At 45.9% G+C, this 17,077-nt stretch overlaps 1 protein-coding gene across 8 annotated transcripts in view; it reads right to left on the bottom strand.

Moving 5' to 3' along the window:
• Positions 1-17,077, bottom strand: part of LOC149275476 (voltage-dependent L-type calcium channel subunit alpha-1C-like) — a 163,689-nt gene that overhangs the window by 110,786 nt on the left and 35,826 nt on the right. For 7 of the 8 annotated variants that reach the window (XM_089504675.1, XM_089504677.1, XM_089504676.1 and 4 more), the window contains exons 1-2: positions 1,709-2,019; positions 198-303 (exon numbers count right to left, since the gene is read on the bottom strand). In XM_089504675.1, the coding sequence (XP_089360801.1) occupies positions 198-303; positions 1,709-1,986 (384 nt within the window). In that variant the 5' untranslated portion in view covers positions 1,987-2,019. Of the gene's footprint in view, positions 1-197; positions 304-1,708; positions 2,025-17,077 lie in introns of those variants that run through there. The other variant, XM_089504674.1, reaches the window with a different exon arrangement.

Here is a 17,077-nt window from a genome sequence, read left to right as displayed (position 1 = left end):
AAGTCCTACTAAGCTTAGGAGCCGAAGCGAGCGGACGGTAAAAGAAATGGGTGAATTTGCCACGCAAGGCACAACAAGGCACCTGCTTGAGAAAGCAGTCTTCTAATGAATGACTTCACATCTCTTTGTATTGTTTTGTTCTTGCGACTGAAAGCCTCCCTGCCGGGCGTAAAAACATAAAAACAGCCAGCACTTACCAGATTGGAGTTTGTGGCGTTGGAATCGTCTTCGGGGAAGGGTATGTACACAGCTAAGGCCACACAGTTGGCGAAAATGGTCAGCAAAATAATGATTTCGAACGGTCTGCGGGAGAGGTTAAGGAAATATGTGTTGAGGAGAAGACACATTTCACGCGTGTTATGCCCAAACCCCGTGGATTAGCCACGAAGGAACCAAGACTACCAACTGCAGGCCCTGGCAAAGTAGGGTAGATGTGGCTCCAGGGGCCACAGTATTCTGGGCCCTTGCAGTCATTGGCATATATACTTTACCCAGATCGGTGCCCCCCCCCAAACCCTTCGCTGCCGCCATCATCAATTTTGTGTGCTGGGATATGATGTCATCCCCATCAGAGATCTCCCAAGTAACAAGCCCTGTTCGTCAACAGGGTGACCTGACCCTCCAGGGGTTGCTGCCCCCACTCGGAATAAATTGAAGCTTGTGGCCCAACTGGCCCCTTATAATGTAGATTCAATGTAAAAGTGCACGCGTGGGACGCTCTCGTTTCTTGTATCGCATGTAGATCCCGTGAAAAAAAAGTTCACAAAAAATGATCAATAAGTGGGTTTTAACCCAAAGCGCACTTTTCTACATTGGTGTTTTATTGGCACGGCCCCTAATCTACCCAATGGGGTGACGATAATCTAACACCCTTCATGTATTTCCCCATTTTATTTCTAACGTCTTTTGATGCGTCCCTGGCATTTATCGGGTTAAAACAGAGCATGGACTCAGTTGCGTTCCTTGACACGGAACATCTGCCGCCCTGAGCAGGATGGCTCTGCTTTCGCCAAGATCTCCCTCGTATGTCAGGCTGGGTGTCAGGCAGTCGTGTGCCAGAATAAATACTCGGTCCTTTCAAAGTTCTTCCGAAACGGTCCCTTCTCATCCCTTCCTCTGGATCGCCATGACCTGTTCCCACTACTCATAATAAACACGTAGCTGATCTATGGGGTCCACGTTTATGGTCAGATATTCCCCAACTCTTCTGGCTGGGCATGTACCCGTGCTTGAGTAATAATATTCTATTTTACTACGGGCAAAAAAAAAAAAAGAAAGGATTCTTACCTTTTAAATTTTAAGAATTTAATTTAATAATACATTTTTTTTTCTATGTCAGGAACATTTGCCTGTGACCTTTACAGCTACCGGAGCAAATACAACCACAAAAGTCTTCTCCAAATACGATATCGGACGATATATTCAATTGTTTAAAATGCCTGAAAGATGAAAAGCGCCCCCGTTCTATCATGTTAATTATGGGCAGCTTCATTAATCTTGACCAAAATCTAGAAGATTGAGAAGATTGAAGAAACCCGGTGACAGCTGACTATCCCCATTGCGAGACATCCTATATATGAGAGAGATATCATGGTAGGAAACTCAACAGACAGGAACTGAAAGACAAAAAGAGACCCCCATGGAGGAAACGGGTAATTCTGCAGGTGCAGACCCCCAACGCGTTTCGCTATAAGAGTCATAAGGATACTTCCACTCCACGATGCTGATACAAGCTCTGCGGATGGGGTTTTTCAGGGTGAGGCAGAGCAGCGCCCGTGGCGGTCTCGTGGCCGAGGCGGCCCCTTGTTTTTTCTGTTTGCTGTACTGTTGCCTCTTTCTCTGCGTGGAGCTGACTGTAGATATGGTGGCATTGGCTGCGCTGCCCATGAGCTTGGCCTGGCGAGCCGCGTCGATGGCCGCCTGCCATGAGAGCGCCGCGCCCGGGGTCGGGATGTGTTCCGTCGCCAGGCCAGGGGTAGAGTTCATGGTGCCCAGGGCGGGGAGCGGGTTTGTGTAATTAGAACCTGCAGTGACAAAAAAATACAAAAAGAGTAATAACGATTAGTATATTCCAGATTCCAGCAGTATGGCTGAACGTGATCTACTAAATCTACTGCTCCAGCCGTTCATCCTAGAATTATATTCCACCGATGACGTAGTGAGATATGTGGGACCCTGCTGACTCCACACCTGCCAAGTGTCCCTCGTTGGGGGACTTAAATCCCCCTGATGCCCCTCTTTTCTAGGCGGTCAAAATGTTTGCTGGGTTTGAGGGCATCTCAGGGTTCTACAGCCCTAAAAGCCCCGATAATGTGTATAGAAACAGCAGGAAACGGCTTTATACCATTTAATTTTCCCACAATGTCCCAAATTGCCCCAACCCCAGCCATGCCTCTAACCCAATGCCCTTACACTAAAATTGTCCCTCTTTGGCCATTTACAATGTTCGGGGGGTGGGGGGGGGGGATCATAATTGAAGACATTTTTTTTTTTTTTTTTTGGAAAAATGTTAGTTTTTCTTTATTCTAACACAGGGCCGGGTTCGCTAAATCCCTCTCAGCTCCTCGCTTGATGCTCGGCCAGCCGTGGGGTCGCTTTAAGCCGCGGCTGCTGAATTTCCAGGACGGATTCCAGTTCCGTTCACATCAAAGGAGTAAAAACACATCATGTTGTTTAGATGGAGCTCAGGATGAAAGGAGGCTGGATCTGGATATCTACGGGCCCTTGGAAGCTGGTTTAAGCCAGTTTGTCCCGGGGTTCTGGTACAGACACGCATTCTCACGATTCCTTTTTAACCCCTTAATGACAAAGCCCGTATGGGCTCAAAATGCATTGTTTTCAATGAGTTTAAGGACCGTCCATTGTCCTTAAGGGGTTAAAAAAAAATTCAAATCCTAAGAGAAAAGGGCTTAAAAAGGCTTTAGAAAGCGAAGCGGCGACTCCTACCAGCCCCGGTATCCCGCTAGGCGTCACATTCGTCATTATTCTTATTTGGCCCCAAATTGCATTGGCGTTTCCTCTTATCTACACCTGGAAGCTGTCACGATCAATTTGCCCCTTAGTCTCAGGGTTTTACCCCAACCTCAGGGTGAATTAAGGGGAATATTCTCAAGGTCACATAGTGCGAAGCTTACTTCTGTTCTGATTGAATGAGATCTGAGCATCCCAACTGGTGCTATATGCCAGCTATAACCCCTGCTTGAATACAGGTGTTTTCATTACACCCTGGGAAGTCATGGTTTTCATAAGGACCGTTATTTTGGTCACCACCATTAGCAAGACACTGCAATAGAATCTTTGAGATGGGCTATAAAAGGGTTAATATTTGAAGTTTCCCGTACTTGGAACATACATTAAAGTTGTATGTAACACATTTTGATTGTCAAAGGAACCTTTTGCTTTTTCTTTATTCCAAGCTTTTTGGTCGTTTTTTTTAACGTATATTTTATTCCGCAGAAGGACAGAAAGACACGAGATTCAGCAATATATACAATTCCTATCAAACAATAACACAACCTAAACACCGTACGGTGACATCGAGAAGACGCCATCCGGCAAACCTTATCATAAAACCTGCTATAACATTCAAGACATCTGTGTCCGGAGCTTTAAATAATTGTAATGCTCTGCAGCAGAACACCCGACGCTGGGACACTTTTGTCCCACCTGATCGCCATACCTGGGAACTCTCTGGCTCCTCCCACTGATGTCGTGGGCGGTCCAGCCAATATCAGTTTTCCTTTACTGAGATGGTGGTAGATACGTGGGACAGGCTCCCAGCAGAAGTGGTAGAGGCTAATACAGCGAAGGAATTTAAACACGCATGGGATAGACATACGGCTCCTGAATCTAAGACGAGACCAACGACTGGTTAAGGTTTGAGTCTGTACAGCAGAAAGAATGGGCAGACTAGACGAGGGCCGAATGGGGCCGATCATGTTACAAACAACCTGCCACTGGCTTATTTGCATATTCTTCAATGCAGGTGGCTGGGATGATTCCGGGGTTGTATCGCGCTGCACTGGTAACGAGGAACGACGTTATATCATCTTCTCATAGAGATTTGTGAACCAACCAAATGTAAAGGAATCTTCACGAACGGCTTTTCCTTCTGTAGTGGGTATGGGAAAGTAAAGGTTCCAGATTACGTTCCGTAGTGGGTATTTAACAGTTAATGTTCTAGGTAATGTTCCTTAACATGTATGTTTTTTAGAGTTGATGATCTTCTAGATTGTAAACTCATCTGCACAGGACCCTCTTTATCTCTTGTTAAATAACATTGTATTTAAAGTAATCCAATAGATCCCTTTGAACCGCGTTCAAATTGAACACAGCGTTCCGTTCGTAGACTGTATGGAAATAGAACGGTGATCTTCCTCAATATCCAAACTACCAAGAATTCAGCTCAAATCTCTGCAGTTAATTAAAGGAAATTGTTAATATAACAAAAGTGAAACTTAAATAGGTATCGAGAAGTTGGATTAATAAGGTTTTTCAAATCAAAATGACTTACCGTAAAGAATTGGCCCGAGAAGCAATACGATTATCATATAAATCAATATCCAAGGTCATTAAAAAGATTTCCGAAGACCCCTTAGAACTGTTTTGATGACAATATGGATTAGGGAGAAGAAGACGGCTTCATACTGAGCATAAAATGGATTTCTTTCAGATACAAATTAGATAATTTGGGGGAATTATCCCCAAATAATAGCCAATAATGTGAAAATGAGTTGGATATCGTAAGAGGACAGACCTCCGCACTCATAGGACAGGTAACGTTGAACCAGGAACTCAGGGTTGACCACGGCTTCAAGACCAAAAGTATCGCTTTCACGGAATTTTTAAAATACCATTGAAGGGTTTCATTGCGTTCTTCTTTTCTAGAAGGTCACATGCCATCATGGAGCATGTCCTGACAAGCCAAGTCCCTTTAAACTATCTAATCTCTGAGGCCACCAGCTGGACAAAAATTATTACCACGAAAGGTTCTCCGGTCAAAAATGTCTCTCCAATCCAAATCCAACAGAACCAATTTACTAACATAGAAAGCATGTTCTTGATTGCTCAACAACTTTGAGGAACATCCTCAGTTTGTCCAGTGGAGAGACTCTACTCACTGATACATAAGCTGAGGTGAGTTTATCTTGAATTGGCCTCCTCAAGGTTCTCCTGGCAGTTTTTGGAATTATTGGGGTAAGAGGTTCATCAGCCAATGCAGGAGGAACTTGAGACCTTGCCGAGTATTCTGCCGGGGGGTGACCTCAGGACCAGGGCAGTCAATACTCAAAAAATAGACATTTTCATGATTCTTTTTAATACATTTATGGTCTATTCTCCGTCTAACCCAGCCCTGTATTATCACGGAGAGTTTCATGAAGATAGCCTCGGAATTCTGGAGCAATCTCACATTAAGCTACGCGGAGTCTCCACATTGTCTCCGCCGGCAAGAATTTCCATCTTCAGCGCGCCGATCCCAGCCTGGAACGGCTACTGTCATTTTCAGTAAACTCTTTGTATTATATGCCAGAGTCTCTCCGCATCGAGAGATGGTGAGGCAGACCCCGCATTTACAAACGGAATGTTTAACCGCGTTGGACGAAGATGATTAAGAAAGAAAGATTGTGAAAGAAATTCACTCCTTATGTGGGCGTCTTAAACAATTTTAAGGTTATTCTTTATAATAACTTGTGTATCTTTTGACTGTTAAAGGGGAACCCCCAGCAACTTTTTTTTTACTAGCATTTGATTAAAAAACTAAATTTCCAAAATATCTGGCTTGGTAAACAGCACTGGGCCCTAGCGGACCACTATCCATGTCTGGGTCCTTGCAGCCTTTTGCGGCCTGGTGGCTACTTTCTAGGAACTGGGACCTGGTGGCCCCATTGAGATCTTAAAGGCCAGGCGGTCTATTCTGAGGGCATGGGGTGGGACAGGCGGGGGGGGGGGGGGGTAGTGTCTGTACGTTAGTATTGGGCCCCAAGATTTCTGATGGTGGTCCTCGGCCGTAGTAACTATTTTGACTCATATGTCAACTCTCCACCCATAACCACCCCCCGGAGAAGTGAAGTCCCCAAAAAGCCCAGTTTTTCACCAAAATAGCATCCACACCAATGTTCCAAACGGAAAAGTAACCACGAGGTGCCTTCATCCCTAAGAAGGTAAAAAAACACAAGGTTTGTTTCTACCAGAGCCCCCGAGAAGTGAGCGGGACGAGGGGCCCGGCTGCCGCTTAGCATTAGAGGCTATAAATAGCCCTGTGTTGTGGTTACCGGGCCGCTTTCCGCCAGGAATGTTAAGAACGTAACTGCTGGAAGGAGGCTGTATTTATTGGTTCCTTTTCTTGTGAAGATGGATTCCAGGCCCTGTTTGTGGGAGACGATTGTCTAACGTACGGCCGGGACGGAGGAATTACAGGTGATCGGACTCTAGGGGGACCAGAGATACTAAACGCTTTAAAAAAAAGTCTAATTCCGCCAATTTTGGCATTTTTCACATTTCCAGCCTCTCATTCCTTTAATTATCTTAAAATCTCAGCTAAATCTTAAAATCTAAATTCCCAGCCCAATCTAGATCTGTTATTATATAGCTTTATCTAATAAGCGCTAACATATTCCGCAGCGCTGTACAATGTACGGGGGAAGCTAACAAATACATGACAAATACACATTGATACATACAGATATAACAGGAGTTCAGAACCCGGCCTATGAGCTTGCAATCTAGCCATACGGTACATTCATACAAAGTCGCTGGTAATAATGCTGCGCTTCTGAGGGCCCTGCGCGTGAGCTTACAATCTAAAATTATAGGAAGGACACAGTCCCTCTTTAGGACAAGATCCATATGTCCCTCTTTCCTCCCCAGATTTTCTATTTCCTCTCCTGATCCTCTCTTTCCTCCTCTGATCCCCTCTTTCCTCCTCTGATCCTCTCTTTCCTCCTCTGATCCCCTCTTTCCTCCTCTGATTCTCTCTTTCCTCCCCAAATCCCCGCTCTCCTCCCCCGATGCCCCTCTTTTCTAGGAGCTCAGAAAGTTTGCTGGGTATGAGGGGATCGCAGGGTTCTACAGCCCTAAAAACCCCGATAATGTGTATAGGAACAGCAGGGAATATATAATTTCAACCGCAATTTAGAAAATCCCATAATGCATTTTGGTAGGGGGGACTCGACATGAAGGGGTACGTAATATAACATTCAAATGGAAAAAAACCCTGTTTTTATAGTACTGTCACTTTAACGGCGCATCGATCCATAAAGGTGGATAATGACGGAAAGCTCTCAATCCATTGACTGCAGAAATCCCGATAGTTGAGAATGATGTGTTCATTCCGTCTGCTTCATTCTTCCTCTTTTCCATGCATCAGACATATATGAAAATTGCATCTATTGACTCGGCGCAGACAGCGAGCCCACACAGTGAGTAATCTGCCGGCGCAGACGGATGTAATGTCAATCGAACAATAAAGACGACGTGTTCCTTTAAAATCCCGGCTAATGGATCGGGGGCTGCGCCGATGTCTGTATCTCTTCGCAACTCAACATAAATGTAACAGAGCCTTTTATACAAAGAGGGGGGGTCTGTCACTGCCGCCGCCGCCGCTTTTAATAATAATTAACATATTCCAACTATAGCCTCTTCTTGGGCAATTAATGCAATTAACTGTAACACGACTAGAACGATCCATCTCCCGCTCTGAGGTTCTCTCCGTTCTCTTGGCGTCTATGCAAAGGCTGCTTGAACCAATCAGCAACAATCAGCAACTTAGAGGTGGGGGAGAACAGGAAGTGAAGTCGGCTGCTCCCGGGGCATATGCCGTACGTGTAGATTATGGTATCTGGGATAAGGGTTTATTTAGCGTGCGGAATTGTAACGTAAAAAAAATAGCTAAAGTGTCACTTTTTCAATTTGTAACATTTTACCCATTTTATGCGAATATAGTCCCTGCTGCAGAAAAGTTATTATTTGCTTCGAACGCACTATTTAATACAGTTTACAGGGTAAGGCTTTCTTCCTGATTGCAGAGGGATTATTTATAATTTGCCCCCATGTGCATTTGCCCCTTCCCCCTCCCCCTGTTATATTCTGCAGGGGATGCATGAGATATCAGGGGGGGTCGTAGATATGGATCCAACCTATATTGGCATGGAAAGTCGTGACGTCATGCCTGACAAGTGTCCCAGATTCAGGAGTACAGTCCCAGTTTGGGATCTGACAGCCAGTTTTTTTTTTGGGGGGGGGGCATTATTATTCTTTAAATACCGCCATAGACTCTATTTGGCAAAAAGTAATTAATAAACAAAGTGAATTCCTCGTGGGGTTCTGATGCCCGACGCAGCAGCCGGGACCCGCAGGCTTCGCCCGCCCCGTGTCTGCCCGCTCTGTTTATTCGAAGATTATGGCTGCTCCGTCACCGCGCAGGCACCCGATCCTCTCCGTGGGACGCGCGGCCCGCAGGCTCTCTGCAAACGCAAAGATTTCGTTTACACTCGGGAGATCTGGGTATAATTACGGAAACCTCAGTCTTTTAACGAGAGCAAACAAACAACTCGCACAGAGAGAGAGAGATGGCGTCAGCGCAGAGTGCTTTGGCACAAAAGCTCGCAATCGGTGCCGGCAAATATTAACGCGAGCTGAGATGGGAACATAGAGAACTATTAAAGACGCAGTGGGGGGGCATTGGCATTACGGAGCCCTTCCAACGCGTTCTCCCCCAGCAGCCGGGTTTTAGTGCCACCCATCCGTGCCACGGGCACATTAGCCAGCCGCGCACGCCAGGTAGCCAGACCACGGATGTTTCACAATAATAAATATTGTTACAATCCATGTATCATACCTCCACGCGAGACTCTTTAGGAGGGACAGTCCCTCTTCAGGAGCCAAACTGCTCTTTGGGGAGTAAATCTGAACCCCCGCTCTTCCTACCTCCGTTGCCCCTCGGTTCTAGGAGCTCCGAATGCTTGCGACGTGTTCTGCAGCCCTAAAAGTCACAATAACGCGTACAGAGTTTTCAACATAACCCGAGTCATGTTTATTGGGACCGTAAACCGTTAACATGCGACGTGGGAGCTGCAGTGGAGGTCGGTGTTGCAACAGCTCAGACCTCCATTGATCTTTACGGCTCCGTGCATGCGTCGTTCAGAGGATCTCCCCCAACCGGCCCTTGATCCCCACTTCCTGTGATAGTGGGGCAGCTACCGGGCATGGCAGGACTGTGTCTGGAAATCAGGGGCAGTTGGGAGGCATGGTATGGCATATATGCGCCATATTAATCACGGTGCTCGTTCCAGCCGCTTGGAACCCGTCTCATTCATGTCTCCTGGTCTGCTGGGCAGCCAACATGCCATTTGTTATTACACGTCAAGAGCATGTGAACGGCAGGCCTCAGCGAGCACGAGATGGATGGCATCCGGAATTCCGATACGTGTTAAAGAACGTGCGTAACCGACCGTATCCCACCCTCAGAGACACTGCCCCTTTAAAGAGACTATTTGGAGAGCATTAAAGGAGAGCTGCCCCCTTTTAGCAGAATTTATGTCATCTTTCTGACTTCCGTGTTTGGAGTTTCCTCTTTTTGGAGATATTTTGTTTAAAAATTCACCTTTCGGGAAAATTAAAATCTGAAAATCGACGGCAGCCCGTGGCAGCGCCAACGGTATCCAATCAACTTCCTGTCCTGATGTTCTCTCCCTTCGCTAAACCAATCAAAAGCAATCGGCAACTTAACCCCTTTGTGACCAGAGGTTTTACTCCTGTAAGTTACCAGAGCTTTTTTTTTTAGGACATATTTTTTTTTGTTTTTAAAAAATGTTTTTACATTATTATTATTATCATTTTTTCAGGGGTCTTTCTTGAAAGTAGATGATACCCCTTGTGATGTCATTTTGACATCACTGGAGTCTATTTATTTATTTTTTAATGCTACTTTTTTACTTGAAATGTTTTTTTCCAGCGGTGTCAGCTCAGGGTCCGTTCGGGCATTCTCTCTTATTTTGATGTAGTCGGCGCTTGTCTCAAGCACTCTTCCATTGGATCAGTCAGCAGGGAAACCTCCCCACCGGTGTGAAAACCACAGGACGCACTATAACGTCCTCGGCAAATTCTGTTTTTGATAATGTAGCCCCCCGGACCCAACCTCGTAGCTGCATTCGAATCCCCTCTATGCCCCGTAGCTCCTTGGCTTGCAAGAGATATATTCTGGCAAGAGCTTGAGGTGGTCTAACAAGACCTCCAGCACATATACATAGAAAGCGCTCCCACTGACTACTTTCATGCCACTGATGGAAAAAGTGTGCTGCAGCTTCTCCAAAAGGTATGTGCTTTTTTTTCCACCCTGGAAATTAAATAATTAAATAATAATATAAATAATATTGTATAATATAATAATTAATATAAATAAGCGTGCAATCTCCCGTCATATACAAGGATCAGCGTATTTGTAAGATAAATGATGCTTGTGTGATCCTGCAGAGGGGGTCATTTGAGGAGAGCCGCATGACGTACGGGAGGCTCTCGTTTGGTCTCCACGCCGTCTCTATAACGGATAACGGGCGCCATTGCTGGTCACCTACCTACGCTATGGTCAGCCTGGGGAAAACGAGGGCGAATCTCGGGTATTTGTGTGTGAGCCCAGCGGATCGCAGGGGATCAGAGGATCTCCCCAACTGATCGATGATCCTCGCTGCCAGCAAAGGCAGGAGAGCGAGGCACCTACTCGAGAGACAGCAGGACAGTGCCCGAAAATCGTGACTGGTTTGCAAAAACAGGGACACTTGGGGGATATGCAGGTCCACAATTATGGATTAAGTAGACCCGCTCGGAATTGTCTGAATTTACCAAAACGGATGAGTTTTGTCCTCCCGCTGTGGACCGTATCTGCGCTGTTCGGCTAAGATCAAACATTTATTAGGCTCTTCATCACGTTAATCTCAGCAGATCTGGCATTTTATTCGCTCCTTAGAAATCATTAAGACTTTTCAGTTTCTATGGCAATAACCTATTAGCCCCGGCCTTTATGTCACATGACAGATTAGTGTTCAGCCTCATCCGCGCATGTGCAATGCATGACTGTTAGTACGGCTCATGCGTAGCGGTCAGCGGTCTCTGTAACAGCATTGCAGGCCGTGATATAAGCATGGCCGCCGGGATGTTACGCTCACCATATAACTATCTGTCTGTCACAACGGGTTACATTGTACATCGCAGCAGACTCTGTTGGTGCTTTATACATAAAGCGAAGACACATCTCCTTAGCATATCTGGGAACTCTCCGGGGTGAAGCGCCGCTTCTCAGGGTCTCCGGGTCACAGCGGGAAATCTCAGGCCACGCCCACAGCCCGCCCACATCCCCTCCCACGACACTGGCGAGACCTCCTACCCGCATCCCGCAAGGGGGCTCCGGGTAGCCGGAGGCCATTGATTTCAGCGCTAGTACTTCAAGCAGCCAATCAGTAGCAAGAATCGTCAGACCACGGAGGAGTAGGGAAGCAGCAGAGCTGCAGATTCCACAGGTAAGTACATTTCTATATAATTTTATTAAAGAAGAATGTGTATTAAAGTACGAGGGGCCGCCGTGGCCAATCAGCTGCCCCATTAAAGTTTTTTTTTATTGTTACCATTCTTCCGCGATCTATATGACTTTTCTTTCCCTAACTAGCCTCCTTGCTCCATGCAGTTTGCTCTCTACATCTCGGATCATCGCCGTCTCGGGATAATAGTTTCTAAAACGTAATTTCGATGGCTCTTCCGTGCGCGCCGAAACATTTCCTTCCCATTCCGAGACGCCTGCATAATTAATGAGAACAATAAAGGTTTTACACGTACGGATATTTCCAGTGATTAATCTTCTATGTATATTTTTATTTATGCGTTCGTCTGCGTGGAAGCTGACATACGGCTCGGGGGGCGGGGGGGGTGTCGGGTCCGCCACACGCGTGACGGCATGTGTGGCTTTTTAAAGGGGCTGCTAGAAAAGCACGATATGTGGACAAAAGTATTGGGACACCTGGCCATTACATCAACAGGCACTTTGATGACATCATATTCTAAATGTCCTCGTACACGCCACATCTTTGTGTCTTCATTCACAACGATCCTCTGGCTTCATGTACGACGCGCCTGACGTTTACAAGTTAAATGTGTGATTAAAATACAAATAAAAGCAATTTAAAAGATAAATATTAAAATGATTATTATTATTCTAAATGTCTTATTCAATTAAACAAATAGTTGCCAATAGGGCACAAAGTGACTTAAAAAATCTCGATCGAGCACCACCCTCAGCCACACCTCTAACCACACCCCCTAAAACAAACCCCACGGGAAATGTTCTCTCTTCTCTTTTAATAAAGGGCCACCACATGGGTCTCCATAATGCTCCTAAATCAATAAATTGATTTATTACATCAGATAGACATTTTTCTAAATAGTCCATATTTCTATATAATTCATGTCCGGGTACTTATGTCCCAAAAGGACCTTTTGACCAACGGAACACGTGACTCGCAAAAACGCATGTTAGAGTACATGTTGCATGGGCCTCGGCGCAACTTCACTGCATGCGCACAGGTGGCTGCATTCGTGCCTCCGCTATTGATTATCTCGGCTCCCAATGACTGTTTCAGGACAGGGAATCGATTACACGATGCCAGCGCTGTCCACTATCTTGCTTCTAAAACATCTCTGTCCAAATAAGTAAAAGAGACACGCAAGTTATTGGCGGTTTTACTGAATAAAGTTACGCTAAAAGGTGTCAGAGCCGCTGTGGCAAAATGTGGCAAAACGAGCATATCCAAGAAATCACCTTCCAGCCTTACAGAGTATGCCGGACCCATCGAGTGCTCGGAACAGTTTAACGACAGGGGGGGCGGGTCATTAAAAATAATTAAAATGACCCAGTAGTGAGGAATATATGTGTCATATATATTTACAGTGCATATATATTAATATATATATATATAAATATATATATTTATAAATATATATACATATATAATATATACATATATAATATATATTTATATATACATATATAATATATATTATATACATATATAATATATATTATATACATATATAATATATATTATATACATATATAAAATATATTATATATATATATAAAATATATTATATATATATAAAATATATATTATATATATATATCTATATAAAAAATATATTATACATATATATACACCTATACATATATACTGTAAATTGTTCTTTTTTAATCTATAGATGTATAAATGGGAAAAAAGTGACAGATTTTCAAATTAAATATATATATTCTTCCTTCGGACCCCTTTAAGAGCCTCTGACCTGCACACGTTGATACAATGTTATCCTATTTACAGACAAAATCAATTAACCACCAGTAATCGGATCAATATCTCCATTCAGCCAGATGTGTTGGGGGGGGCGCATTGAGTCTCAGGTGCTGCTGACTACAATTCCCATCATACTCACCCAGCCCAATCCTGTATTAGATTGATGAACTTCCCTCAAAGTCTGGACTACATGTCAGCCTACAACACGCCAGGACTGGCCATCTTGCTAACCGGGGGCGAGTGACCGGTAGCCCGGGGCAGGTAGGATACCGCCACTGCCTCTCGAGCTGTAGGTCCGATGCTTTAATGTGCGGCGTGGAAACACAGAAACTCCTGCTGTAACGACTCAAACCTTAATCAGTCGTTGGTCTCGTCTTAGATTCAGGAGCCGTATGCCTATCCCATGCACGTTTATTACCCTCCACCACTTCTGCTGGGAGGCTGTTCCATTTATCAACCACCATCTCAGGAAAGTACAATGATTATGGCCTCTTGTCCTAACATTTCTCCTCCTATAGTCGCTGTTGGCTGTAAATGGCCACAGATGTTTTTCGGCCCCAGTCTGGCCCTGGGCTACACTGCAACATCATGCAATCCCCATTATGGCCAAAAGGGGGTATCTAGACAAACAGAGGGCAAAAGGGCAGCTCCGGGGATAGCGAGTGTGCATCTTCTACTCACTTCAGGACATTAAGGATGTTACTCAGGTATAAGCCGTCTCTGATGTTTTATCGCTGGCTCCCGAGACAGTCAGGTCCTAAATAACATCGTGTGACGTCTCTCTACCCCCCCGCGCGTCCGGCTGATCTGTGATCAGCGTCGGATCAGGAGAGAGGAAGACGGAGCGCAGCGAGGGGGCAGCCGGAATGTCAGGCCGCTCTATTCTCCGTCTAAATACATCGCGACGGGTCTGGGGACGGAGGAGCGTTCACTCCGTCCAGCGCTCTACAGCAAGAAGATCCCGTAAGACCAGAGCAAACCATCTCTATGCGCCATTCAACAAACATCCAAAAAAGACAGATCTCACCCTAAAGGGACTCTCACCAAAGCGCTTTATTACTAACATTAAACAGATGTTTTACAAATTTGGCTGTTTTCTTTTTCACAACAATTCAAATTTTTTGCCCCATAATATAAAGTTTTCAGTCAGCTGCATATCAGCCTTTTGTATGATTCTCGCTCTGTTATCTGACCCCCAATCTACTAAACACCCCGACTCCTTATCATACTGCCTGTGGGGAACAGTAGAATGGCTCAGTCTTAATCACCCGGCTACACTCTCTGACTAATAAAAGTCTATGGAGGGACGGACTTCATTAGCATCGCCATAAAGCATCAGCTCAGTGTGGTGAGTAGGAAAGTCACCCAAAATATCACATGACTGACAACAACGGCGGCTCCAGATCTGCAGATAAAGGGAGTTTATTGGAACAAAATGAGATAAAACCAGGTGGGGGGGGTTATATGACTGTATACAGCGCTGGGGGTTATATTACTGTATACAGCGCTGGGGGTTATATTACTGTATACAGCGCTGGGGGGTTATATTACTGTATACAGCGCTGGGGGGTATATTACTGTATACAGCGCTGGGGGTTATATTACTGTATACAGCGCTGGGGGGTATATTACTGTATACAGCGCTGGGGGTTATATTACTGTATACAGCGCTGGGGGTTATATTACTGTATACAGCGCTGGGGGGTTATATTACTGTATACAGCGCTGGGGGTTATATTACTGTATACAGCACTGGGGGTTATACAGCGCTGGGGGTTATATTACTGTATACAGCACTGGGGGTTATATTACTGTATACAGTGCTGGGGGGTTATATTACTGTATACAGTGCTGGGGGTTATATTACTGTATACTGCGCTGGGGGTTATATTACTGTATACAGCACTGGGGGTTATATTACTGTATACAGTGCTGGGGGGTTATATTACTGTATACAGTGCTGGGGGTTATATTACTGTATACAGCGCTGGGGGTTATATTACTGTATACAGTGCTGGGGGTTATATTACTGTATACAGTGCTGGGGGGTTATATTACTGTATACAGCGCTGGGGGTTATATTACTGTATACAGCGCGGGGGGGGTATTACTGTATACAGCGTTCCCATTGGCAGAAAGTGTTTTCTTTTATTTATTACCCCGGCCATCTTAAAATACCCCACTAGTTCTGCACCCCACAGTTCGTATAAATGCCGTCCGGCCCACCTGGCCCCTCCACCTTACGACATACGGACATCATAGGAAAATGTGCCGACGCGTTTCCGGGCGTCCATTTTTCAGGACAGATATATAGAAAATTCAGCAAAATGCAAAAGAAACGGAGCAAAAAAACAGGAAGCGTCGGCAATAATAAGGTCAACAGAACCATCTGCTTTTGGTAAATAAGTCGCGCATGTGTCAACAGAACAGGTTCCTCCTAAAGGTCAGGCTGGGGTCGGCTACCTGCCTCGCTTGGTTTTGTGGTTCTTTCCCCCGTTAGCGGATTGCGTTTCTTTGTAAATAAGCAGGTTTAGGAGGATGAATGGTTATTAATCACTGCGGCGCATGCACAGAATACGGTAAATATTTGGGTATAATCAAAAAACTGAAAATCTGCCCACTCTGGTTTTTAACATTTTGAGAAAATAAAACCCGCTGAGCTCGGCGAATAAACGACACGCAGAGCACGACACGCAGAGCCGGCTAGGCTGTGAATAAATCATACGCAGAGCCTCAGGCCGTGTATTAAAGGGCCACAGACGCCAACCATACCAGCTTGGCCCCCGGGCTCTGTATAAGCGATACGCAGAGCCTCTCAGCCCCCCGGGGCTCTGTATAAGTGATACGCACAGCCTCTTGGCTCCCGGGCTCTGTATAAGTGATACGCAGAGCCTCTCAGCCCCCCGGGGGTCTGTATAAGTGATACGCACAGCCTCTTGGCTCCCGGGCTCTGTATAAGTGATACGCAGAGCCTCTCAACCCCCCGGGGCTCTGTATAAGTGATACGCACAGCCTCTTGGCTCCCGGGCTCTGTATAAGTGATACACAGAGCCCCTCGGCTCCCGGGCTCTGTATAAGTGATACGCACAGCCTCTCGGCTCCCGGGCTCTGTATAAGTGATACGCACAGCCTCTTGGCTCCCGGGCTCTGTATAAGTGATACACAGAGCCCCTCGGCTCCCGGGCTCTGTATAAGTGATACGCACAGCCTCTCGGCTCCCGGGCTCTGTATAAGTGATACGCACAGCCTCTTGGCTCCCGGGCTCTGTATAAGTGATACGCAGAGCCCCTCGGTTCCCAGGCTCTGTATACGTGATACGCACAGCCTCTCGGCTCCCGGGCTCTGTATAGGTGATACGCAGAGCCTCTCAGCCCCCCGGGGCTCTGTATAAGTGATACGCACAGCCTCTTGGCTCCAGGGCTCTGTATAAGTGATACGCAGAGCTTTTTGGCTCCCGGGCTCTGTATTAATGAGATGCGCAGTCCCTCGGCCCCCATGCTCTGCGTGATTGATTCGCAGAGCCTCTGAGGTCCCAGCATCCCCCCCCCCCCGTCCGGACGTGTCACCATCTGCTGCCGGACCACCAACATCAGGACTAACGTCCAGCAAGGACTACCCCAGGGTCCCCACACCCGAGTCCCCATGTCGTGCCTAACATCCCACCGAATTAACACTTTAACCTCCTGAGTGCCAAATCACAGCACTGAATGCCCTTTCGGTGCTCAACGTGTTAAACCCTGGAAGCCATA

Source organism: Sceloporus occidentalis, unplaced genomic scaffold, assembly GCF_023333645.1.
Source record: "Sceloporus occidentalis isolate IW3139 unplaced genomic scaffold, rSceOcc1.0.p SCAF_284, whole genome shotgun sequence".
In the NCBI taxonomy this organism is placed as follows: Eukaryota; Metazoa; Chordata; class Lepidosauria; order Squamata; family Phrynosomatidae; genus Sceloporus; species Sceloporus occidentalis.
This window is presented reverse-complemented; position numbering and strand designations above follow the sequence as displayed.